Source organism: Oncorhynchus gorbuscha, linkage group LG07 (assembly GCF_021184085.1).
Source record: "Oncorhynchus gorbuscha isolate QuinsamMale2020 ecotype Even-year linkage group LG07, OgorEven_v1.0, whole genome shotgun sequence".
In the NCBI taxonomy this organism is placed as follows: domain Eukaryota; kingdom Metazoa; phylum Chordata; class Actinopteri; order Salmoniformes; family Salmonidae; genus Oncorhynchus; species Oncorhynchus gorbuscha.
Window position 1 is genome coordinate 51,775,302 of NC_060179.1, and position 27,342 is coordinate 51,802,643.

At 43.5% G+C, this 27,342-nt stretch overlaps 1 protein-coding gene across 5 annotated transcripts; it reads left to right on the forward strand.

Moving 5' to 3' along the window:
• The first annotated feature begins 11,344 nt into the window (after positions 1–11,344).
• On the forward strand, positions 11,345–26,959 carry LOC124039984 (V-set and transmembrane domain-containing protein 4-like). 5 transcript variants are annotated; one of them, XM_046356624.1, is made up of 12 exons: positions 11,345–11,674; positions 13,698–13,751; positions 14,299–14,409; positions 14,525–14,552; positions 14,685–16,457; positions 20,601–21,005; positions 23,568–23,621; positions 23,819–23,923; positions 24,027–24,108; positions 24,220–24,341; positions 25,053–25,117; positions 25,367–26,959. In XM_046356624.1, the coding sequence occupies exons 5-12, from the start codon at positions 16,358–16,360 to the stop codon at positions 25,490–25,492; spliced, it is 1,059 nt and encodes a 352-aa protein (XP_046212580.1). In that variant the 5' UTR covers positions 11,345–11,674; positions 13,698–13,751; positions 14,299–14,409; positions 14,525–14,552; positions 14,685–16,357; the 3' UTR covers positions 25,493–26,959. The 5 variants fall into 5 exon arrangements, with proteins under 5 accessions (XP_046212580.1, XP_046212582.1, XP_046212583.1 ...); XM_046356626.1 differs by having other exon boundaries at positions 11,347–11,674; positions 24,075–24,108; XM_046356627.1 differs by lacking the exons at positions 11,345–11,674; positions 13,698–13,751; positions 14,299–14,409; positions 14,525–14,552; positions 14,685–16,457 and adding an exon at positions 19,342–19,538.
• The last annotated feature ends 383 nt before the right edge of the window (positions 26,960–27,342 follow it).

Below are 27,342 nucleotides of genomic sequence, written 5' to 3' on the forward strand. Positions count from 1 at the left end.
AGGGCTCCAGTGTGATACTGTGGCATGTGTCTCGGTCTCAACTCACACCGGAGACCTGGAAGATGCAACAGATACTGTATATACTGTACACTATGCCATTGACACAAAGTCATAGTTTGAGGAAGCCCCATTTACCTCCATGGTTTAGGAGGGCCATGGCCTATAAAGTGGCATGTGAACATAGGTGCCAGGATTCACATGGGTAAAATAACATTTAATTGGTATTGACGTAGCCTGTTGCAGTGTCTGTCTGTAATTCATGGATTTATATGAGCAAAATAAAGCCCACATTTTGTATGCTGACAATTGTGCTCTGTAAGACTCCATCATAGGCTGGGAAACATGATTGTAAACATTACATAATGACTTATTTATGGAATTACTCCCTCGAGCTGTGGTTCCAAATCCTGGTCCTGGGGACCCAAAGGGGTGCACATTTTTGTTTTTGCCCTTGCACTGCACACCTGATCATTTGAATTAGCTGTGTAGTGCTGGGGCAAAACCAAAAATGTGCGCCCGTTGTTACCCAGGACTATTCAATGCACGGCACGCCTCTCTGCCTCTCTGTTTGTTCATTAAGAATCATGGCTTCCAAAATCCCCCCTTGTACCCGCTAACAACCTACAAAGACCGAGATCATGTGTTAACGTTGTCTTCTCTCCTTATTTCCCACACCTCTCCAGTGTTGAGGTTGGTGTGCGTTGCTGGCTGGCTGGCTGGCTGGCAGGGGGAGTGGGGGTACTCTGAGCCCGTGCCAAGGCATGCTAGGCAGCTGGGTGCACAAAGCGACCACTGCCATTGTACATGTCTGCGGCTCTACAAAATGTACACAGCAGCTCCAAAATAATAATCAGGAGCCTGGTGATACGGGCTTGTCCGAGTGCTTTTAATGAAGCTGTAGATTGTGTTTTTACATGCCAAAGCTGGGGGAGTTTAAACATGGCTGCCAGCTATTAAACCCAACCATAATCTGAGCACTTGTAACGGATGTGAAACGGCTAGCTTAGTTAGCGGTGCGCGCTAAATAGCGTTTCAATCGGTTACGTCACTTGCTCGTTTCAATCGGTTACGTCACTTGCTCTGAGACCTTGAAGTAGTGTTTCCCCTTGCCGCTGCTTTTGTGGAGCGATGGGTAACGATGCTTCGAGGGTGACTGTTGTCGATGTGTGCAGAAGGTCCCTAGTTCGCGCCCGGGTATGGGCGAGGGGACGGTTTAAAATTATACTGTTACACACTGAGAAGGGCCAAGCTCTCTTTGGAGCACCCTGAAGGGCCCTTGTTATGAACCTGACACCCCGGGCCTCTCCAGTTCCAAGTCTCATGGAGAAGGGAAGGGAAGGGGAGGGTTGAGAGGGGGCCTGGGTAAGGCTGTTACGTTATTGGGTTACTTTTGTTGGGTTTTGAGAATATGAAATATACTTATTCATGTCACTGATAGAGTGCTAAGGTTGAGAGGGTCTACACCAGAAGTTAATGGTTATAGGAGGAAGGTATATAGTGTGTGCAACTAAGATTGGTATATGTTGAGTGCAGGGAAGCGATTACATATGGTAGTGATGGAGCGAGGTTGAGGTCAGGTCAGGTCACCTTAAGGGAGAAATAGAAATTTATGGCCCGTATCACTAGTGTCCTGCCTAGCAGTAAAGAACGATGTTTGTCCAGATGGGTACAGTGCCTTGCAAAAGTATTCATCCTCCTTTTTGTGTTTTTCCTATTTTGTTGCATTACAACCTGTAATTTAAATTGATTTTATTTGGATGTCATGTAATGGACATACACAAAATAGTCCAAATTGGTGAAGTGAAATGACTTGTTTCAAACAATTCTAATAAATAAAAAATGGAAAAGTGGTCCGTGCGTATGAATTCACCCCCTTTGCTATGAAGACCCTAAATAAGATCTGGTGCAACCAATTACCTTCAGAAGTCACATAATTAGTTAAATAAAGTCTACCTGTCTACGTGAATCTAAGATTCACATGATCTGTCACATGATCTCAGTACATATACACTTGTTCTGACTGGGTCTGCCACACCACTAAGCAAGGGGCACCACCAAGCAAGAGGAACCATGAAGACCAAGGAGCTCTCCAAATAGGTCAAGGACAAGGTTGTGGAGAAGTACAGATCAGGGTTAGGTTATAAAAAAAGATCAGAAACTTTGAACATCCCACGGAGCACCGTTAAATCCACTATTAAAAAATGGAAAGAAGGGGCCTCCTGGGTGGCGCAGTGGTTAAGTACTGCTGTACTGCAGCGCCAGCCGGGCGCAGTGCACGCTAATCAAGGTTGCCAGGTGCACGGTGATTCCTCCAACACATTGGTGTGGCTGGCTTCCGGGTTGGAGGTGCGCTGTGTTAAGAAGCAGTGCGGCTTGGTTGGGTTGTGTATCGGAGGACGCATGACTTTCAACCTTCGTCTCTCCCGAGCCTGTACGGGTGTTGTAGCGATGAGACAAGATAGTAGCTATTAAACAATTGGATACCACGAAATTGGGGAGAAAAGGGGGTAAATTTAAAAAAAATAATGTATGTATATATATATATATACGGGTATTATGAGACAAGATAGTAGCTATTAAACAATTGGATACCACGAAATTGGGGAGAAAAGGGGTAAATTAAAAAAAAATAATGTATGTATATATATATATATATATATATATATATATATATATATATATATATATATATATATATATATATATATAAATTACAAATAAAATAAAATACAAAAATGGAAAGAATATGGCACCACAACAAAACTGCCAAAGAGAGGGCCGCCTACCAAAATTCACGGACCAGGCAAGAAGAGCATTCATCAGAGGCAACAAAGAGACCAAAGATAATCCTGAAGGAGCTGCATGTCATGTTTTGTCATATATTGTCTTGTCCTTGTGCTTTCCCTTCTGTTCGTTTCCCCCTGCTGGTCTTATTAGGTTCGTTCCCTCTTTCTATCCCTCTCTCTCCCCCTCCCTCTCTCTCTTCTCTCTATCGTTCCGTTCCTGCTCCCAGCTGTTCCTCATTCTCCTAACTCACTCATTTACTCTTTTCACACCTGTCCCCTATTTTGCCCTCTGATTAGAGCCCCTATTTCTCCCCTTGTTTTCCGCTTCTGTCCTTGTCGGATCCTTGTATGATGTTCGCTGTTCTGTGTCCTGGTCTCGCCCTGTCGTGTTTTGTCTTCTTCAGATGCTGCGTGTGAGCAGGTGTCTTAGTCTGCTACGGTCGGTGCCTTCCCTAAGCAACCTGCAGTCTATGGTCGAGTCTCCAGTCAGTCCTCGCTACTACGAGTGGATTTAAGTTGTTCCTGTTTTGTTTTCTCCTTGTTATATCCAGGATTATTACTTTTGTCTTATACTGGAATAAAGACTCTGTTTTCGTTAAGTCGCTTTTGGGTCCTCATTCACCAGCATAACACTGCAAAGCTCCACAGCGGAGATTGGAGTATCTGTCCATACGACCACTTTAAGCCGTACACTCCACAGAGCTGGGCTTTACAGAAGAGTGGCCAGAAAAAAAGCCATTGCTTAAAGAAAGAAATAAGCAAACATGTTTGGTCTTCGCCAAAAGGCATGTGGGAGACTCCCCAAACATATGGTACTCTGGTCAGATGAGACTAAAATTGAGCTTTTTGTCCATCAAGGAAAACATTATCTCTGGTGCAAATCCAACACCTCTCATCGCCCCGACAACACCATCTGAAGTTTTTCATCAGCAGGGACTGGGAAACTGGTCAGAATTGAAGGAATGATGGATGGCACTAAATACAGGGAAATTCTTGAGGGAAACCTGTTTCAGTCTTCCAGAGATTTGAGACTGGGACAGAGGTTCACCTTCCAGCAGGACAATAACCCTAAGCATACTGCTAAAGCAACATACGAGTGGTTTAAGGAGAAACATTTAAATGTATTGGAATGGCCTAGTCAAAGCCCAGATCTCAATCCAATTGAGAATTTGTGGTATAACTTAAAGATTGCTGTACACCAGCGGACGTGAGCTTACAACTCACTCGCCGGGCATTATTCTCTGAACTGTACATTGTGGCAATTGTCCTTTTCCTTCACCATAAGGGCTCAAAAGGCTTTTGGCATAGAGCATCCAAAACAACTGACAAGTCCCATGACGGGGCAAGCTGTTAATCGATATATTCAAATGTTATTAGAGGGAGGAACAGGTACAGCTTTGACATGACTAACTCATTCCACAACCAAGCTAGCTGTATCCAACCACCCTAGCCACCACCCTAGCTAGCCACCACCCTAGCTAGCTTCTGTGGTTTAACTTTGAAAATAAACGTTTTTTACTAACTACACGAGCTACACGAGCTATATTTTATAATCTGTCTTTTCCGAAATGGTATCCGGCCATAACACAGATTGCCACCGTCAAGGATAACCCACTAATCGCTAGCTACCTGACTAGTCTACCACACTAGATTTTCTGACAGCTAAAAACATAGCATCCCTGTCAGGATTTGGCCAGGGTTGTTCCGGTTTTTGGTCACTAGATGCCCCCATTGTGCCTTTTGACCTTTTGTTTTCCCTTGATCCCCATTTGCACCTGTGCCTCGTTTCCCCTGATTGTATTTTTTACCCTTTGTTTTCCTCAGTCCTTTGCTCTCTTTGTTCTGTTTTTTGTTCTTGTTTGTTTGTTTTTGAGTATTTTTTTAGGCTTTTTGTGCTATACCTTCCACCTTGTGGATTTACCTTTTTGTCTTGGAGGATTACCTTTGTTCTTGTGGAATTCCTTTTGAGGTTGTGGAGTTACATGTTTTCCTGAAGAACTTCACTTTTTACTTCATTAAATACACCGTCTCAAGTACTGCTGTGTCTGCCTCATCTTCTGGGTTCTGCCAACTATTCGTGGCTCAGTTGGTTAAGTGACTGTTTCTCACTCCGGAGACCCGGGTTCGTAACCGGGTCCTGACAATCCCAGCTATGGCGACAAAAGCATCTCTGACAGTGAGAAGCTGAACACCCTGGATGCTGCGGTAGACCCAAAAGGCTTTTTAGGTCCCACCGTCGAGATGATGCCAAAACAGTGCGGGGAGGAGAAGAGGGAGGGTGAAGCCCTCCAGCTCTTCGCCCAGGCTGCAGCAGGTCGACCCCTCTCAACATTTAAAATGCCCAGGCCCCCAGGCTGCGAGCCCAAGGCAGCAGAGAACCTCAGACCCTAAAGGCTCCTGGTCTAAGAATCCTCCCTTCCCACCCATGGTCCCAAGGAGCCATTCTGCCCCTAACCCCACCCCCGGGGGTAAGGAGGAAGAAACTGATGGCCTAGTAGTGTCCCCATTGCCAGAGAGGTGAGAACGGCCTCCTCCGAGTGCCGTTCTATCTCTTCCGCCAATCCTGTTCCAGGGTGCAAGTTCCCAGGCACCTCGGTGTTCTTTTCTGTGTACTGAACCCAAGTCTGTGGTCACAGAGTACAGCCCAAAGAGGAGAAGAGACAATGTCAGTTCACATTAAAAATGATACCACAAGCAAAACCAGGCTACAGGCCAAAAGTGAAGTCAGACATGTTGTTTCTCACAAAATCAAAACAAACAGGGTACCTACCTCCCTATATCTCCACCAGAGGAAGCTACCACTCCTTCTGGTGGTGATAGGCCACATAAGCACTCTTCCGGTGCGGGCCAGCCGCACATGCGCAGTACATCGTGGATTGTAGTACACCCTCCCTCCAACAGACGGGGGAAGCCAGTTATATGCAGTGTCAAACTGGGTGCAGGGCACAATAGACATGGGATGCAGACTGCAATTCGTTGCCACCCCGCCTCGATTCCAGTGAATCATACATACTCAGGCTCAGAGGAAATCAGTGTGTGGCTTCCGGGAAGAAATCACATCGCTAATTGGGGAAAGGGGCAGTAAGAAGTGTTTCTCCTGAGCAATGCCATTGCGGTTTTTGCTCGATTTTTCCTGGTTCCAAAAAAGGGGGGCGGCATACGCCCGAATCCTAGATCTAGGTGCTTTGAACAGTCACATGAGAAAGTACACGTTCCGAATGTTGACACACACTGCTCAGTTACGCACCAATTTATGGTTATGGATATGGTTCATATCCGTCGACCTGAGGAACGCTTACTTTCACATCTCAACATACCCTCCTAACAGGAAATTTCTCAGATTCGCTTTTCAAGGCGTTATTTCCCTTTCGGCCTCTCGCTGTCAATCAGGTTTTTACGAAGTGTACCGAGGCAGCCATAGCCCCAGTAATAGACAATTGGCTGCTGTGCGCTCAATCGAGACAGGATGTCTTAGAACACAGTCAGCTGCTCTTGGAACACCTGACATTTCTAGGTTTCAGAATAAACACAGTAAAGAGCGTTCTGATTCCCAAGAAGACAATCTCTTTCCTAGGTCTAACCTTAGATTCAGTATCATTCAAAGCTCGCCTCTCAGCAGAACGTATTTTAAGAACATTCCAGAATTGCCTAGCACTGTTTTCACAGAGGGAACCTGGTCTCTTTAAAAACATGCCTACGGCTGCTAGGTTTGATGGCACCGGCTTTAGTAGTCATTTCATTAGGACGCTTGAGGGAGGGTTCCAACACTGGGTCTCTTCTCTAGCTCTGAGCCCAATACGTCACAGACATCACTGTGTACAAATCTCCATAGATTGCATGGTAGCACTTCACTCACAGGGTGTCCAGATGGACACTGTTTTAGCTAGAAAAGTAGTCACAACGGACGCATCTCTGTGGGAACCCCGTCTCCGTTCTACTCACATGAACAGCCGTGAAAGGCTTGCAGTGTCCCTAGCATTAAAGTAGTTTCTCGTCATGTTCTAGTCAGATTAGACAATACCACTGTTGTGGCTCACATAAACAGATAAGGGGACTGCGATCCCCTCACTTACACACACTGGCACACAGACTGATTGTGTAGAGCAGTGTGTATCCCCAGTCACTGAGAGCTAGTCATGTACCGGGAGTGCTGAATCTGGGGGTAGATTTACCCTCTATATGGGTAGTGGAAGCTCCACCCAGAGGTACCCAATCAGGTTTGAATGCACGTCGGCATTCCAGCAGTGGATCTTTATGCATCGATGGAGAATAAACTGTGTCCACTGTTAATTTCCCTGAGGGATTGGGATGCAACGATGGGAGTGGGCGTGTTGGCGTACTATTGGCCACGAGTCGTCCTTTATGCATCCCCACAACTGGCCCTGATATCCCCCACCCTAGCCAGGGTGCAGGAGAAGTGTCTCTCTCATACTAATAGTGCCGCATTGGCCAGAGAAACACTGGCTAGCTGAGATCATTCTACTACTATGCAGTCAACCGTGGACCCTCCCTCTGGGTCTTAACCTACTGTGCCACCCACCCGGAACGGTTGGCACTCTGGGCTTGGCCCGTGAATGGTTCAAGTTGTACACTGCGGGGATTCCCCTAAATGTCATTTAGAATATTCAGAGTGCTAGAGCCTCATCCACCAGGTCAATTTATGATTGTAAATCATTGAGGAATGGTGCACTAAGTCACAGGCAGTGTAATTCCGGTGCTCTGTCCCGATAATCCTGTTGTTTCTACAGGAAATATTAGACAAAGGAAAGGCCTTTTCTACTATTAAGGTGTATCTGGCAGCTATTTCGGCTTGTCATGTGGGTTTTGGGAGCACGACAGCACGGCAAACACCCCCTTGTCGCCTGTTTTGTTAAGGTGTGCGTCGTCTGCGTCCGCTGTCAAAACAGCTTGCCCCGTCATGGCCCTTACCAGTTGTTTTGGATACTCTATGCCAAAAGCCTTTTGAGCCCTTGGATCAGGTGGATCTTAAGATGCTTTCATTTAAGACAGCGCAATTACTTGCAATGGCCTCCGCCAAGTGTGTAAGTGGCATTCACTCCCTCTCACTGCACTCGTCATGTGCACAGTTAGGGTATCATTGCGGCCTAACCCTGCCTTTATCCCTAAGGTTATTAAGCCATCTTTGATGTGAGTTCCCCTTGAGCTGATAGCTTTTCATCCCCCACCATTTTTCTCCCTGGGAACATCAACAGTCTCATATGTTTGTGTCCAATACGCACTCTGCATATCTAAATGGACAAGATGTTTAGATAATGTGTCCAATACGCACTCTGCATATCTAAATGGACAAGACTAAAGGGTTTAGATAATGTGTCCAATACGCACTCTGCATATCTAAATGGACAAGACTAAAGGGTTTAGATAATGTGTCCAATACGCACTCTGCATATCTAAATGGACATGACTAAAGGGTTTAGATAATGTGTCCAATACGCACTCTGCATATCTAAATGGACAAGACTAAAGGGTTTAGATAATGTGTCCAATACGCACTCTGCATATCTTAATGGACAAGACTAAAGGGTTTAGATAATGTGTTCAATACGCACTCTGCATATCTAAATGGACAAGACTAAAGGGTTTAGATAATGTGTCCAATACGCACTCTGCATATCTAAATGGACATGACTAAAGGGTTTAGATAATGTGTCCAATACGCACTCTGCATATCTAAATTGACAAGACTAAAGGGTTTAGATAATGTGTTCAATTGTTTACCTTACACTGGTAAAGGTCTCACTGAACAATGCCTCTTCTGCTGGAAAGTGGGGGCTATCACTTTGCCCTACACAAGTAAGGGTCTTCAGTCTCCTGCTGGCCTACAGGTTCATTCCACTAGAGGAATGGCTACGTCCTGGGCTTTATTTAAGGTCATAATCTATCCAAGATATTTGGTCAGCAGCGAGTTGGGCTTCTCACTGCAACGACCCCAGATCTTCTGAGGGGCAGCGCCCATTTGTGTGATAAATCGCACGGGGCAGTCAGTTGTCAGGATAAGCTTGCCTGGCAAAAAAATGGGTCAGTATATCCCATAAGAGAAATACCAAAACTAATATTTGAAAGAGAACTTTAGGTTACCATCGTAACCCCGGTTCTCTGAAAGTATGAGTTAGTTATTTCACCACACCACCCTCCTTGCATTGAGCGAGGAAGAGGATGTGTTTTTTTTAATGACTCCCCGATGATGCATATGACCTTTTATAGGGTAATAGGGATGTTTGATGAGCTGTGCGCTCTTGCTGCGCAACAGGTGGCATTCCGGCTCAAAATAGACTCTTTGGGACTATGCATGTGATAGATAAATTAGTGATGAACTAACCTACTAATAGCCTAATTTGTGTTTATGACAGACCATATCAGCTACAGTAGGTATCAACAGTATTCACTTACTTTGGACGTATCACATTGTGTTGCGTTACAACGTGGGATTAAAATAGATTTAATTGTGATTTTTCTTGTCATTGATCTACACAAAATTCTCCATAATGTCAAAGTGAAACGAAAATTATACAAATGTCAAAATATAGAGGTTGGCTAAGTATTCAGGCAAGCCCATTTGCTGTTTATGGACTCACTCCATGTGACATCATTTTTGTATTTTTTAATGACTACCCCTACCTCTGTCCCACAGACCTACAAAACCTAACATCTGCAGTCCAAGGCACTGCATCTCAGTGCTAGAGGCCTCACTACAGACCCTGGTTCTATTCCAGGCTGTATCACAACCGGCCGTGATTGGGAGTCACATAGGGCGTCACACAATTGGCCCAGTGTCGCCGGGGTAGGCCGTCATTGTAAATAAGAATTTGTTCTTAACTGACTTGCCTGTTTTTAAATAAAGTTGAAATAAATCAAATAAATATAAAGACCAGAGAGGTTTGGAAAGCCTCATAACGAAGGGCAGTGATTGGTAGATGGGTATCAATTGTAACGGCGTTCGTTCGTCGAAAGAGAGTCGGACGAAATGCAGCGTGGTGGTTACTCATGTCTTTAATGAAACAAATGACGATACATGAAATAACTTAATAAATACAAAAACAACAAACGGAACGTGAAACCTAATACAGCCTGTCTGGTGAACAACTACACAGAGACAGGAACAATCACCCACAAAATACACAGTGAAACCCTGGCTACCTAAATATGGTTCCCAATCAGAGACAACGAGAATCACCTGACTCTGATTGAAAACCGCCTCAGGCAGCCAAACCTAAACCCCAAACCGAAACACAACATATAAACCCATGTCACACCCTGGCCTGACCAAATATATAACGAAAACACAAAACACTATGACCAAGGCGTGACATCAATAACAAAACAGACATTACATATGTCTAAGCGTGGTCAAGTTAAAAATCATGCTGTGAATAATGTATTAAACCACCCAGACACATCAAAGATACAGTTCATCCTTCTGAACTGAGCTATAGGACAGGAAGGAAACATAGACCTCACAATGACCTAAATGACAGAGTACAAAAATAATACAAATATACAGAAACATGAATCCTGTATGCAACAAGGCACTAGAGTAATACTGCAACAACAACAAAAACACTTATAAGGAATATTTTGTTTTGGCCCAAATGCAAAGCCTGACATACTGTTTGGGGAAAATCCAACACAACACATCACTGAGTAATTGCCTCCTTATTTTAAAGCATGGTGGTGGCGCCATCACAGTATGGGTGTGCTTGACGTTGGTAAAGACTGGGGAGGTTTTCAGGATAAAAAAAATAAAAACGGGAAGGAGCTCAGCACAGGCAAAATCCTAGAGGAACGTCTATTCCACGTCGTTTCAACGTAATTACATTGAATGGACGTGGCGAATGTTACAGTTTTGACTAACATCTGCTTAAAGATCTATGGCAAGACTTGACAATTGCTGGCTAGGCATGTCGATTTTGATCCAGTTAAACACTAACCCATATCATTGCAATATACACCACACCGCAGGAGACTGCTGAGGGGAGGACGGCTCATAATATTGGCTGTAACAGAGGGAACAAAATGTGATCAAACACATGGGACACCATGTGTTTGATGTATTTGATACCATTCCACTTCAGCTTGTTTTGGAGACCCAGAAGGGAGCTGTTGCTGTTCTCCATGCTCCCGTCCTGCAGGTACCAGTGCATCAAGGCTCAGACAAACAGACTCGGAAACAGCTTCTATCCCCTGGCCATAAGACTGCTAACAACTACAGCCCCTACAGTATTCCTGCTACCAGTTACTTTTTTACCAGGGCGCCGATGACGTGGATGTCGATTAAGGCAGCCCCCCACACCTCTCTGATTCAGAGAGGGGTTAAATGCAGAAGACACATTTCAGTTTAATGCATTCGGTTGTACAACTGACTAGATATCCCACTTTCCCTTTCTATTCTTGTGTTGTTACATGTTCTATTATTAACAATATTATTCATATTATCATGATCACTGCATTGTTGGGAAAGAGTTCACAGGGTAAGAATTTTACTCGACTGTTTTAAACCTGTTGTATCCAGTGCTCGTGGCGAATAAACTTTGAAACTTGAAACCTCACCTTGCCTTGTTTGGAAAGAGAAAGACAAACAGAAACAGGCTGCCATATCCTGACATTCAAACACTGGCTTACACTCAAATACTTAGTCCAAGTGATCAGAATTGGTTGCGAAAAGATGTGCTGAGCTGCAGGCGTATTATCTCATCTCATCATCAACCACGTTCTGAGCCAGATACAGGAAATGCTTATTTTTCAGTGTGACAGCGTCTTCCAAGCAGCTATCAGTATGAACAAGAGAAAATGGCAAAGAAAGACAAGTGAGACGAAGATGCTTCCTAACGGTCGATGTTTGTCTGTCATCACACTTGTTTTTACAATTGGTGAGTCCTGTATATGACACCTTTATATTTAAATACTGTAAGATTGTATTTTGAATCACTGAAAAAAAATATTCTAAAATTAGGAAAAAAATGATATGATTCAAAAACTGGAAAACTGTATTTGCCAAATTTATTAATAGCAAATAACTTGAATATGGGTGTCTTGAATATTTTTTGAGTAAATTAGCCTAAATGATCAAGGTTGGAGAGTGCTTTTAAAACAGCCTGGTTGTTGTTCTGTTCGATTTGCAACAGACACTTCTTGCATTGACTTGTCTTTTGAGCAGAGAGAATCAACTAACCACCACTCTCAGATTGATAGCAAATATCTTCATAATGCGATTGCCTTCCATAATTCATGAGCCGTGCATTGCCTGACCAAGCTCCGAGAGTGTTTTTAAACAAGGCTTTGTTGCCTTGTGGTAATGGTCGATTTACGACAGGCACTTTCCATGCACGTTATGTACCACTACTCTCAGCTACAGTGAGCATGTTATGTCAGAGGTCTTGGTCCTCTCATGGCTGCCAATAAAATGTGACCAAGGAAAGTCTGCTGTGTGCAATATTGACTATCCAGTCTCCCAGTGCTAGTGGTGTGACCGTGACAGCGTTGGGTCTGTGTGTCTGGTGTTGGGTGGTGGGGTATTGTCATGTGCCCCATGTTGCCACATTATTGTTCACTCTATCTGGCAATCACAAGCTGTCAACAGATTCAGCCTCAACAAGGCTCTAAATTAGACATGTGAGCTCTGTTTATACATTTCCCTTCACTGGAACTAAGGGGCCTAGTCCGAACCATGAAAAACAGCCCCAGACCATTATTCCTCCTCCACCGAACTTTACAATTGGCACTATGCAGTCGGGCAAGTAGCGTGCTCCTGGAATCCGCCAAACCCAGTTTCATCCATCAGACTGCTAGGTGGTGAAGCGTGATTAATCACTCCAGATAACACAATTCCACTGTTCCAGAGTCCAATGGTGGAGAGCTTTACACCACTCCAGCCGATGCTTGGCATTTCGCAGGGTGATCTTAGGCTTGTGAGCAGCTGCTTGGCCACGGAAACCCATTTCATGAAGCTCCCGACGTACAGTTATTGTACTGATGTTGCTTCCAGAGGCAGTTTGGAACTCAGTAGTGAGTGTTGCAACCGAGGAAACATGATTTTTACGTTCTATGCGCTTCAGCACTCGGTGGTCCCTTTCTGTGAGCTTGTGTAGCCTACCACTCCGCGGCTGAGCCGTTGTTGCTCCTAGATGTTTCCACTTCATAATAACAGCACTTACAATTGACCAAGGCAGCTCTAGAAGGGCATAATTTTTACGAACTGACTTGTTGGAAAGGTGGCATCCTATGACATCACTGAGCTCTTCAGTAAGGCCATTCTAATGCCAATGTTTGTCTATGGAGATTGCATGGCTGTGTGCTTGATGTTATACACATGCCAGCAACGGGTGTGGATGAAAGCCAAATCCACTCATTTGAAGGTGTGTCCACATGCTTTTCTATATATAGTGTATGTGTTGAGAGATCTTGGAGCAGTTAGCGGTTGATTATATATATTCATTATTTTTGTGGTAAAAATTTGATCAAATATTGGAGTTAAATATAACAGTTTAACTTTTAAGTGCCACCACTACTTAATTATCATTTAGCAAATACTCTTATCCAGAGTAATTAGTGTTACGTGCCTTGCTCAAGGGCACCTCAACACATTTTTCACCTAGTTGGCTTTGGGATTTGAACCGGCGTGTTGGTTACTGGACCAACACTTCTAACCTTCTAAGCTACCTACTACTACAGACATCATCGTGTTCAAGCTACAAAGACGCATGCAGTGCAAGCGTTTCTCTGCTCTGTTTCATCTCGGGTGCGAATTCACTGGTCTGATCTGTCTTGTTGACACGAGCGTCCTATTTTCACAGATCAGTTTCATACTTACAGGAAGTTGTGGTGACCGTCTAAGACAGATATTAGAGAAGTGCATTAGCGTGTTCTATAACAAAGATGATCCCTGTGTTTCAGAGTGCATGTTGACACATGTGAGAGGAAATGACCTGGAAAGCAATGATGAACCAGGTAAAAAAGAAAATAGTTATGAAATATGTTGCTACCTCAAAATCCTCATACGTATTACGCTATTGAGTCCTTTGACTTTCCATAGACTGTCAGTTGAGAAAATGTACTTAGGCTCCTTCTGTAGGTGACTGATGCAGCTCAAACACAGACATGTCAACCAAGCCACACACTTATTACAATCCAATTCCGTTCCAAGCTTAACTAATGCAACTGCAATATTTCAAGTCAACACAGATCCAGACAGAGACTGCCAACTGGGCACACACTGGTTCAATCAGCGCTGTTTCCGCGTCATTTCAACAAAATGACATTAAACCACGTGGTATAGACGTTGAATTGACATCTGTGCCCAGGGGGGTGGGGACATGACTGGACCTATTTTTCATCAGCCTGAGGAACGAGTAAACACATTGCAACAGATTGCATCAAACAATTCTCACGTGTGAATTGGCCTATTGAGCAAAACAGGGAACTGGATATGTACTGTCTATTGCTGCTTTCACAACAGGTTGTCGGGTGGCTCATTCTTTGTGTTTTGGTTTCTTAGATGCTACGTATGCTCTGATTGGAGCAGGAATTGGGCTCTTCTTTGCCATATGTTTTATTGGCAGCAAGCTCTACATTATAAAAAAACACATGCTTGATATCGAAGCTTCAGGTAAGTGCACAAGCATAGTAGCATACCTGTATACTTTTCCACGTTTCTACAATGAATATGAATTCATGATATTTGTGAAACTGAAAAGTATTCTTCTTTTTTTTTTTTTTTTTAGAGGAATCCGTAAAAAACCCATCTCATCAGTAAGTGGACTACTTGGGAATAAGTAGTCCTTCGGTGTTGTCGTAAAAGAAAGTCGGACATGATTGTGGTATCGATATACAACACATTTGTGCTAAACTCACAATGTATGGTTTTGTTCCCTTTGCCAATAGAACTGCTTTTGTGGACATGAAGGACTTAAGAAGAGTAAGCGATGGATGAAGTGACAAGGACACCAAAGAATTCTGAGGATAAATGGAAATGTTTTGGGCATGGAAATGTAAATAACAAATGCATGATGTGTGAGTTGGAAGTGTCTATAAACATGTGAAAGTGGAGTCTAGACATTAGTGTTTGGGTCTGCCTGTGGTCAAGGATAGCTATACAGTATACTGTAGCCTGGGCAAAGGCCTGGACTACATGCGGCCTGTGGAATCATGCTTAGATCACATAAAGAATTTGCGATGGTAAAAAAAAAAAACATAGTTGTTATTCAAATTAAAAGTCCAATGAATAGTCGCCTTTGTATAATGCTTTAACTCCCTCCGCTTGGGGGACATTTATTTTGAAGGCATGTAATAAATAAGGATCTGCATGAGGACAGACAGTGACTGACAGGCTCCCACACACACGTCACAGTTACAAATAGTAGCTAGCTAGAAATTTGCTCAAAAATGCATTTTTCAAAAATGTAAAAGAAAAGGAAAGTAGACCATGAGCGTAGGGTGTTCCAGCAAGAGTGGACATCGAAATATTTCTTTATTGACGTATCAGGGAACGCTGTGTGCTTAGTGTGCAAAGACAGCACTTCCAGACAAAGCATGCAGAGAAATATAGGAATATGTCTTCTAAGCAGAAGGCAAGTGCATCGAAAGAGTTGCTTTCTCAGTTGCAAAAGCAGCAAGGACTTTTCACAAAACTGCATTCAGCAAACGACGGAATTGCGAGAGCTAGCTATGTACTGTCCCACAAAATTGCTAGACATAGCAAGCCATTCGCCCCGGGGGCGAGTTCATTAAATCATTTTTAATTGACTCTGCAGCAATACTTTGCCCAGACAAGAAAGAGCTGTTTGAAAATATTTCCCTGTCAAGACGAACATTGACCCGGTGTGTTGAGGACATCGCAGGGAATATGGCACAACAGTTGAAATACAAGGCCAAGGATTTTCACCTATTTCCCCGTGGCCCTGGATGACAGCAGTGATGCACGTGACACGGGGCAGTTGTTGATATTCTCCCGAGGCTTAAACCCCATACTTTGAAATTACAGAGGAGCCTGCTTCAGTGCAACCGCGGGGAAAGATTTATTGGGGGAGGTTAATAAGTGTGTGGCAAAGCTGGGACTGAGTTTTGAAAAGTTCTCCAGCATGACCACTGATGGGTGCCCAAACCTGACAGGAAAAAAACATTGGCCTTTTGAAAAGTACACAAGATCAAGTAGCTGAGCTGAACCCAGATCAGATCATTATTTTCCTGCATTGCATTATTCATCAGGAGGTGCTCTGGCAATGTGTTTTGAAAATGAGCCAAGTTGTGGATATTGTTACTAAAGTGGGAATGAGAGCAACATCTTTAAACCACAGGCAGTTTGTCACACTGAGAAGGGTGTGGAACCTGAAGTCGGGGGATTGCTGAGTTTTTGCAAATGAAAGGAGGAACATATGTGGATTTCCCTCAACTGCAAGATAAAGAATGGTTGACTGATTTTGTCTTCACCGTGCACATCATGGCCCTCATGAATGAATTGAATTCCAAACTACAAGGGAAGGGCCTTTTTGCACATCAGATGTACAGCCTTGTCAAAGCCTTCAAGGGAAAATTACTCTTCCTGACCTGCCGAGTAGATGCCAACAATCTCACCCACCTTCCCGAAACTACTAGTCTGTTTCCTATCAGATGACCAGCGGGAGAAGTATACATCGCTGCTGCTGCGTGCTTTGAACGGTAAGTTTTCTTGTCGTTTTGAGGATTTCAAAGTGTTGGAAAATGACATGCTGTTGGTTTCCTCTTCTTTCACTTTCAATGTGGATAACGCTCCCACTGACCTGCAACTTGAGCGTATCCATCTTCAGTCTGATGCAGTGATTGGAGAACTATTCAAAACAATGTCACTGACAAGGTTCTATGCATCTCTCGATGAACAAAACTTTCCAAAGATTAGGAGTCAAGCTCAGAAGATGTTTGTACTGTTTTGGGTCAACCTATGTATGGGAACAGACATTTTCAGTGATGAAATATAACAAGTCAAGGCACAGATCATCTCTGACTGATTCTCACCTCTCAGCAATCCTGCACATAGCGACGTCAGAAACTATACCTGACTTCACCGCTCTAGTCAATGCCCAACAGAGACTTTACTCCTCACACTGATTGAGTAGTTGAAATGTAATGTTGAGCTCTCTCTCTCTTTCTTGTGTTCTTGTGCATACCCCGTTAACAAGAGTTCTGTCCGTGGTGCTGAATGCACAGTGTACTTTTCCCCTCATGTGGTTCATTGCATGTTTAATAATGAAAATACCTACCAAAAGGAGAACATAGATGTGGTTTATTTCTGTGCATGTCAAAAAAGTCAAATAAGTATCAAAGCTGGATGTGATTTACAGTAGATATATCTAACAGCACAGTCATACACATGATGTATATTCCTGTAATATGATTCTGGCCCACGATGGCAAAAATATATTCTAACGTGGCCCTCCATGGAAAATAATTGCCCAGGCCTGCTCTAGTCAATATTCAGGGCATAGTCAATATTCAGGGCATAAGAAGAAATTCCCTTGACCACACCCACAAATTGGGGAAACCAAACCATCTTCCCCATTGACCCCCATTGAAAAAGAGCCAACTACTTTGTAGATTTTTTTGTTATATACAGATATTAAAAACTATGCCGAAAATCTGCTGTGTCATACAATGTGCATCAAACCAGGTTAAAAAAAAATCCCGGTCTATGGTTTGCAATGCTCCCAAGTAGGGAAATAAAGCCTAGCTTCAGGCTATTACTAGGCATAAGGAGGGTGGGAAATTGTGAGATCCGGTGTCCAAGTACACGTCTGTGCAGAAAACATTTAATCCCAGATAAGACGTTTTACTTGTCTATTATAGTGTATGTTATTTCACTCACTACTTGTAGCTGTATAGTCCATTTGAGGTGTTGTTGGTCTTGGCGAGTTAGTTAGCACTGACTCAGTAGTTAGCGCCGTCATGGAAAACGACTGATATCGAAAAGATCTGTTCCCCAGCCACTGCCTACAATTATATAAGGCCTGGATATATCAGGTAGGAGTAGAAGTTGGGGTATATGAGACTTCTGGCCACTTGGTGGGGTCATTAGTCCAGCTCGTTTCTGGCAGGTTGAAGGGGCATTAGGGAAGCCCTACTCTAGTATGAACACTCGGGAACAGGCAATGTTGAAAAGTAATCTTCATATATGTTGTACTTTTCTTACATTTTGTTTTGGAATTGACTAAAACAAACAGACAATAAGTACCATTACGTTTGAAAAAGGTCAAGTTTTTGCTGTGAGCCAATCAGGTAACCAAGCTAGTGTAACGGATGTGAAACGGCTAGCTAGTTAGCGGTGGTGCGCGCTAAATAGCGTTTCAATCGGTGACGTCACTTGCTCTTAGACCTTGAAGTAGTGGTTCCCCTTGCTCTGCAAGGGCCGCGGCTTTTGTGGAGCGATGGGTAACGATGCTTCGTGGGTGACTGTTGTTGATGTGTGCAGAGGGTCCCTGGTTCGCGCCCGTGTATGGGCGAGGGGACAGTCTAAAGTTATACTGTTACACTAACCACAGGTTGTTTTCCCCCAAGGTGGGCAGGGCCAATGTCAGCCAACACGTCTGTCAATATACTTTCCACAAGGGGGCAGTATTGATCACTCCATAACAAAGCAGCTTGCCTAAACTCTCACTCCACAACTCACTTCTCTGCGCTCCAAAGCCCCCATGCATCTCTCGCATCTGAGCGCAAGAAGGATCTTGTTAACATGCCGGTTTACTTTAATTACCCTGCAACCACGTCAGTCTCAGACCTAACTGCCTTCCGTTGAACAGACATAGACTTAGATTTATAGGAACACTTGAACACTTAATTGCTGAGAGCCTGAAACCACTGTAAGAATTATAACCCCCCCCTAGTGAAAATAGAGAGAGTGTGTGTGTAACAGAGAATACTACACAAACGTCAGATGCATTTATAAGTGTACTTCATAGACGTGCTTTAGGAGTGAATATACAGTAACTGTGCTCTATGTAGTGTCTTCTCAGACTTGCAACGTTTCTGGGGATGCTGCCAAGCTCAGCCTTTTCTATCAAACTCACAACTCAGATGATCGGATGAAGAAATAGCAATCCAAGCATGGATAGAATATGAGTCCAAATATTAGAAACTATTATGATGACTGCATGAATGCAGTCCTGTTTGATCTAAAGAAGGGTGAATGTGTGAATGAAACTCTTGTGTGTCTATAAAGCCTTTCCCTAAGAGAGGAGTCGACTATGTTCCAAAACAGAGCTGCCCTCACAAAGTCCTGCACAAAGATTCTCTGTGGGCTCTAGTTACACAGACAGAGACAGCGCTGATCTATCCTCCTTCATTATCTGTCTCTGTGCGTGTGCGTGTGCGCGTGTGTGTGTGTGTGTGTGTGTAGTCTGCTCTGCTCTAGTCCACAGCTGGAAGTGTGATACGTCGGCGTCAAAAGTAAAGCACCCAACACACTCCCTCCTTCCTTCCTCCTGCACAGGAAATTCCATTTCCCACATTCTGCTAAGCAGAGGAGTAAAGTGGGGTGGGGTAGTGTGAAAGAGGGAGGGGCGAGGGGGGTGGTTCCAAGCAGAAACAGAAAAAGTCCTGTTTCATATTACACACAAATGGCGTAAAAAATAAAAGAAAGGGGAAGAGGGATCCTGAGCTGAGGCTCTGTTCTTTGGGAAACATTGAACTGCCTTTTATGGAGGCTGCTGGTCTGGAAAATGAAGATCTCTTCAGTGGTCATACTTCTCCTTACTAGAGTGTTCATTGCCGGTAAGCAACTTTCTACTTCTATTTAGGTGGCTGGGCTATAGAGGAAAATTGTGATTTTAGGTCAGTATGTCATGATATGAAATTTGGCAATACTTTGAAATGGAGAGAGAGAGAGAGAGAGAGAGAGAGAGAGAGAGAGAGAGAGAGAGAGAGAGAGAGAGAGAGAGAGAGAGAGAGAGAGAGAGAGAGAGAGAGAGAGAGAGAGAGAGAGAGAGAGAGAAAGAAACACACTACGGTAACGACATAAAAAAAGTTGGAAAAACATTTGTTGAAGGGCTAGTCGACTTTTTATTAAATGAGTGAGTGTCAGTGGGCGGTGAAATAATAAGTTGTTATGACAGGACAATTGCAAGTGTAATATAGTCTTCATTTTTGTGCAATGTTGAAAAATAACTGTAAACTGAGAAATTGGTGGTTTCCCTTATTTTTGTTGAAAACGATCGTTGCAAGGTTTGTAGTTTGCTTTTGACCCATTTATTGTGAGTTTGTGTGACTCTTTCATAAGATGCAGCTTAACACTCTAGCTAAATAAATATATCTAACAAAATATAATTTTCGTCTAGAAATTAATAGTACTTTTTATACCGTGTTTTCATGGCTTTGAGTGTCACAGAAATATGCTTACTGCTAGTGGAAAATTAGGATTACGAAATGACTCTCGGTTGAAAAAAACCGATGTTGCTTTTGTCATGGAATAAATGAGGCCCTAAAGTATATTCCTTAATATTTCTTCCTCTTAAAATGGACATATACTTGCACTTAAGTCAAGCACCACTTTCACATGACTCACCCACAGACATAAATACAGTAGGAAAGAGATACTGTGTATCTTACTGTTGATCAAAATCAGAACAACAGATAAGGATTATCTATGAATCTAGGTCAACATTTATTCTTCCAACTCCTTCAAGGTCTTCACACACCAGCCTAGGCTCTTGATGGCTCTTATACCCTTTGCACACAATGAACCAACCAAAACCCTACGGGGTTCAGCTCAAAAGGGTATTGATGTCACATCTATATCTTTATACATATTCTTTATGCGTGTGCTATATCTTTCAGAAGTGTGCCAGGCCATCAATGCCACCATCACCCCGTTCCCCTTCACGGTGGCCCAGGAGGGCGAGAACATCACCCTGACCTGCCAGGTGTCCCAGAGACGACGCTCCAGCAGCCTGCCCGTGGTTAAATGGACCTTCCGGCCCGAGCATTCTTCCAGCGACGAAGAGCTCCTCATCGCCAAGGTCAACATGAGAAAGGCCAGGTTCTATGGGAACTATACAAAGAGCTTCCCCTGGCCTAAGCTGAAACTGACAGTGGTCAAGCAGGGGAGGATTTTCGACCTGCTCATTATGAACATCTCAGCGGAGGACCGAGGTCTCTACATATGCCGGGTGCAGGAGTTCAAGAGGCACCAGAGCCGATGGAAGGCGTCAACGAACTGCACGGCCGCCACCGAGCTCCGAGGTAACTATGGATTTCGGTGTAGCACTGTGTGCAGTAACAGACAACTGACCAAATCTAGGATTCATCGGTCAGGAGAAGGAGGAGATTGTGTCATGTGTAATGAGAGGTCCTGTTTTTTTATTTTATTGTGGAAGGGAGTTCAACAGTTTTGAACACGCTTGAGAAGAAGCAGTATTTCATAGCAATAAATTACATGGCAGCTAGTGGTTGCAGGGCTTTGTTATGCTGGAACGAGAAGATGGAGTATATTTTCGTCTCTGAAGACAATGTCTGCCCTTCAGTTCGGCCAGTTCGATAAATGCACATAACATTCTGTGAAAGGATCTAAGCAGCATGCACAGTAGCGAGGCAGATGCAATTTCACTTTCTAAGCAATTACTACAGTGCTTTGAGTAAATTCAGATTGAACCACTTTTTCCGTTTTCCATGGAAAAATTTGTGCCGGCTGTGACATTTGACTGTCTGTTATAGCCAAGTCTGAGCCAGAACAGACAGACTAGAGCAACACCAGAGGAAATGAACACCGGCACCATCACCACCAAACAGATACTGTCTTTGGCTACTGCCAGGAGTTTCCCTCCCCTAAGTATTGTACACACATACAATCGTGGCAGGAAGTGAGTGAATTCGAGTGATAGAACAAGAGATAGTTGTAGTATGAGGCTCCCCAACGTCAGAGCGTCTATGTTGTCGAAGGTTGTTGGTTGAATAGACAACTGTGTAGTAGTGAGTATGTAAGAGAGATAAGAACACGCCATAACCTCACTCCACGGCCAGTTTGAGATGTCGCCAATGGTGCTATCGAATTGGATCCTTTTCTATAGCTCAACAGGTTTGTATATTGTCAAGCAGACAGTCACATGTGTTGGCGAGGCAGGGGGCCCCAGGTTTTAGGTGGGGTAGGTCAGTTTACCCTGAGATGTACTCAGAGAGGGAGGAAGCGAACACTGCTAAGCTAGCACACTGATTGATTGATTTCACGTTGGCTCAATACCTGCCTCGATTCCTTTGGTCTTACGCCATACATCCTACTCTGCCCCAAATCCAGGAATATGGTAGGCTATGGTATACAACCCAAAAGGTCATAGGGTTGGATGGTTTAGGGAAAACAAACTGAAAACAGCATGAAGTAAGGCCTCTTTCTGGTGTAAACCCCTATAAACCCTGAGATATTCGGACAACGTGTGCGTGGGCTGGGAGATGTTGTGCCTTTTTTTAAATGTATGTGGTGAAACAGATGTGGTTTGTGTTGAAGTGTAGGAGCATCAGGGTCCTCTATTACTCTGGGTCCTCCGTGGGTCAGGGTTTAATATGGGCATGTGTAAAAACAGAGCTCCGAGAATGAGGCCACCATTACTTTTTCACGGGCCTCACAGTGAGAAAGAGGGTGGTGAACAGAGGGCAAAGAGAAGTGAAGAAAGAGGACGTGAAAGTGAAGGAAGTTTTGAAGGTGTTTGTAATGACGATTGTATGGATTGTCACTCCGTACTCGTATTCACTTATTATTATTGTTTTTTTCTCTAAATTTCATTAATACCCTGAAGTAGCCCAAAGTGGCCCATTGAATTTGTCTATTGATTGCGGAAGACAGTATTTATCCCTTATTAAACAGAATACAAATCTGTCTTAGGGATGCTATTCATTCAATATGTGTTGCTCTGTGCTGTCAAAGTGGGGATACATACGAGAGACCTATCAAAAAGAAAGGGGGAGCACATGTGAATGGAATCAATTGAACAGCGAAGTGAATTTGGTTGAATGTTTCCAAATGCCATTCAAAAAGAGCCATAAATGGATGACATTTTTAAAGACACTTCTTTGGCTGGATGCAGTGAGAGCTTTATAGAGCTTTATATTATTCCAGCATGTGCAGCTGGCCTCCTGGCACAGTGCTTAATGTCCTATTCAAGTCACACTGTCTGATTCATGGCAAAGAAGTCTTCTGCGCCACAACACTGGACGCTTCATTTTTGAACAACAACAAAAAATGCATGGCCAACAGTAGCTCTACCTGGAATGATACAGGAACGTGCTGAAAGAGTTTGAGACCTTTATCTACAGCAAGTACTGTACATACTTGGCGACCACAACAAGAGAAAATCCAGAGCCAAGTCTCCTCCTCTCATCTATGTCAGACTAATGTTTCCAAATAGTTGAATGTGGGACATACATATGGTTAGCCCAGTCTAAAGCAAGTGCTGGTGGTTTAGCGCTGAGGTAAACGCTCTGGAGGTAAGCCCTCTGGACAGACAGACACTCAGCCGGGCTTCAGCCCACTAGCTCTGGCGGCTAGCTAAGCTAAGTATGGCTGCTGTGGGTGGGAGAGGCTAGCCTGGCTGTCGTCAGCTTCTTGCGGTTTGGGGTATTTCAGGATGGCTTGGTGGGTGTTAGCTACCACGAGCCAGTGATTCAAGAAGTGAATCTGGAGGAGAGGACAACATCGATACTGTCATCCTACGCCAGCCCGCCTACAATTAGAGGTTTTTAAACTGTGTACACTGTATAATCAGGTGGAACGGTAGCCACACTGATTACAATGGACGTTCTCTTGTTTCCTTCCAGTACATGTCCTACCAGTGACCAAGGCCAAGGAGAGTCTGTGGAGTCTGTTTGAAGGTAAGAACATGACTCTGGTGCTCTGCATTGTACTTGTACTAAAATAGCACAACCACAAGAAGCATGCCTAAATGGGTGGCCATGGATATTTTAAGGGTATGTCAAAACAAGTGACTAACAACAGAAACACGGGTCTTCAGGGTAGCACGTCTTCTGACTTGAAAGATGACTCATCTGGTTGGTTTTGTGTGTTCCAGACATGTACCTGTGCGCTGCGCTGATCTGCTCTGTGGGACTGGTGTGCATGTGCATGTTCACCGTGGTGGTGACCTGCCAATATGTCCAGAGGAAGAGGTTAAAAGGTAAGTAAACACACCATGAAATAACTAGTCTGGGCCGCATTGACAGATCATTTCAAGTGAATGGACAAGGCAACCGAACTCTTGTTTTTTGACGACACGGCAGGATGTGTTTCCCCATCATGCTCCAACGTTTCGTCTCATTGTCTTACAGACAGCTACCATTTGGTCAAGAGCCCTCAGAACAGGTAGGCTTCTTTACAATCCAAATACAATGTGAGCTTTACTGTAGATAGTATGGTAGCCTACACACAGACTCTGATCTGGCCTAATTCTGCTATCAAAATCTCTGTCTGCAGTTCAGGGGAGACGGTGACCAGTCTAGTCAGTGTGTCTCCTGCCCTGCCCAAAAAGCAGAGGAGGTACAGGAGGAAACGTAGCAAAGAGCAGTCCGAGATACCACCAGAGATACCAGCTAAAGGTAAACGGACAGCCTCTCTGGCACAGGACATCCCATCACATTTGTACCATATTTACACACAGGGATATTTTCTTAGGAACATAGAAGCCTATCTTCATACCCACCCGTTGGGTATGTGGCCTGGGGGAGGGAATGGGGTTAAAGTGACCATCATAGAGGAGTTCACTTAACACTGTATCTGATTCCTGATATTAGATTCCTGATATTGCTTCTACTTGCTACCATCACGCTGTATCTTTTTGAGTTTATATATGGTTCTACACTATACTGTACTGTATGTGCTGGCATAGAGAAACTGGCCAAAGAGCGAAGCAAGTTCTCAGTCTGTTTCCAGAAATAGTGCACTGTTTACGGTCAACGTATTATGCAAGACAGCAGATTCTAAGTAGCATTTGTTCCTGATGATAATATTTTGGTTCACCCTTGAGATGAATAGGTTTGGCAGAGTTGAAGGGATGCGTCTGTCTCACAAGCAGTTCAGGTCATGTCGTAGTAGTCTGAATGCCCTTGCGTTAAGCATTGTATGTATGTTCAACTCTGCTTTGATGTCTGCTTCCATCACTAATCAATGACAGGAGAGGCTTGTAAACATTGTGGACGGAGACAATTGTGGTTCTGGGTTTTGGTTTGAGGGGGGGGGGGGGGACATGTTTCTTGTTACACAGACAATGTGTTCCCTCTCTGCATAATGATCATTTCATTCCTCCACAGCACCCATTGCAGACAAAATCCGAAAACCCAAACTTTTAAAGGCACAGCCGAGGAAAGTGGTCTTAGTAAGTTTCCTGCTTCTTACGTACATCGTGTTAGGCAACATGTACATTATTTATGTAGAGGGCTGTCCAGAAATCTAACATTCCTTCGAATTGTTTTACTTTAAGTTGTACTTTATTTTATTGGTATGTGTATGTGACTACTATCCCAAGGTAATTTTGTCCAGAATCCTATTGTAATAGACACAACATGAATAACTCAATTTACGAGTCTGGTCTTCACAGGATTCCTTTTCTTCTTGTCCCTTGCAGCCGAAGATTGCAGAGGAAAGCCTGACTTATGCAGAGCTGGAGCTGGTCAGGCCTCTGCCGGACAACAAAGCCTCGTGCACAGGCACAGTATATGCCGAGATCTTCTTTAAGGAGAGGCAAGTGTGAGAAACACACCACTAATATCTTTAGGCTGTAGCTCATGTACATGTTATATTTATGATCAGTATTATTGTTTCATATTGTGTATTTCAGTCAACGGTGGGAAGTCGCTTTTCTTTACAAAGTCCAAATTAGATGAGATACAAATGTGTTTAGTATTTTGAAAATGTTGAATTTTTATTTTACACGAGACATCTTATATTCTTTTTTTTTTTTATATGTTTTTTAATGTTCAACCCAAATGCCTTATCCCCCAAAAACACTGTCATGTTCCGCTATGTAATTACCGCAGTACTTCAGCTGCAAAGCTTGACATTAAAGGCAACAATTAGCCACCTGCCCTCAGGAGATAAGTTTGTGCTATCACGCCAGCGCTTTCAACTGGTGCCAAAGTCAACGGGCTCTTGGGACACACTGTACCCAGAGCTGTGATCAGCTTGTGATGGAGCAATTTAACAGGCTGCAAACTAAAGGCCTTGTTTGGTTTCCCTTGTTATATAGCACCAGTGAACACCTCTCACCTGAAGATTACATAGCACATCGTTAATGAAGGTTGTTTTGTTTGTAGTTTTTGTAAGAACTACGCCAATGACCAAATGCCATATCAGTATCTCTCAACAGCTGAGATTTGTCTTATGGTTTGAACTTTTCCGTGAATATAAGTGTGTGTAAAAATGCTTAGTGAATTGTTTTCGCTGTTTAATGACCCCTTGGATTGAACCATGGAAAAGCGAGCAAAACACCCGGATTTTCTTTCTCCCCCAGTGAACTTGAAACGCCAGACATCTAGGCACCATAACCATGCCCTCCCCCCATCTTTCTCCCTCTATCATACATGCAGATCTATATATCTATAATCCCCAGAGTGGGATTGTGCATTGAGACGATTCCACACGCAGGAGAAACCAAATCTCTCCCCACATACATTGACCACAGCGAACTCTATCTAAATCCATCGATACAAATCTACACAATGACTCAAAGTAAACCTCCGGGGGTGAGAGAAACTTTAGAGAACCTTTTTTAAACTGTGAGAAAAAAATGAAAGTCTCCTCCAAACCACATTGGACTTAATGGGAGGCCACTGCATATGGACCACTAACTAGAACCATGTGTGAACGCTGAACTCTGCCCTTTTCCTCTGCCGTTTGTTTCAAGCAGAGAGTGCCGTCCTCTGCACTCATTAACATTCCGCTCCATTCCAGTTGGAGCTCCCGTGTTGTTGATGTTGTTGTTGTTTTGCAATTGAATTGACATACGAGCGTTTGTGCATGTCATGTATCATGTGTGAATCATGTGCTGTGTAAACATCGAGCGGATATGTACGGTCAGTGGTTGTTTAATCACGTGTTTTCCTTGTGCTTTCTTTCAAACCTCCGTAGGATATCACATCAGTGAAAAGTCAATGACAATTCACGATGCTGTGAGGAAAAACGGAAAAAATAAACAAGTAGGAGTAGAAGACAAATTAGAGATGTTGTGGTTTGGCCATACCTCCATATTTGCTTAATTTGGGGAAATGGGAGGGAGGGATATATAAATATATATATATATATATATATATATATATATATATATATATATATATATATATATATATATATATATAGAGAGAGAGAGAGAGAGAGAGATAGAGAGAGAGAGAGAGAGAGAGAGAGAGAGAGAGAGAGAGAGAGAGAGAGAGAGAGAGAGAGAGAGAGAGAGAGAGAGAGAGAATAGGTAGTGACTTTAAACGGTGCCTCCCTGGTCTGCACTCATATTAAACTACTGAAGTCATCTAAAAAAGGAAAAACAAAACATGATCAGATCTCAAGTCTCCAGACATGATGACGTTTCTGAATTGCAGAGCACAGTAA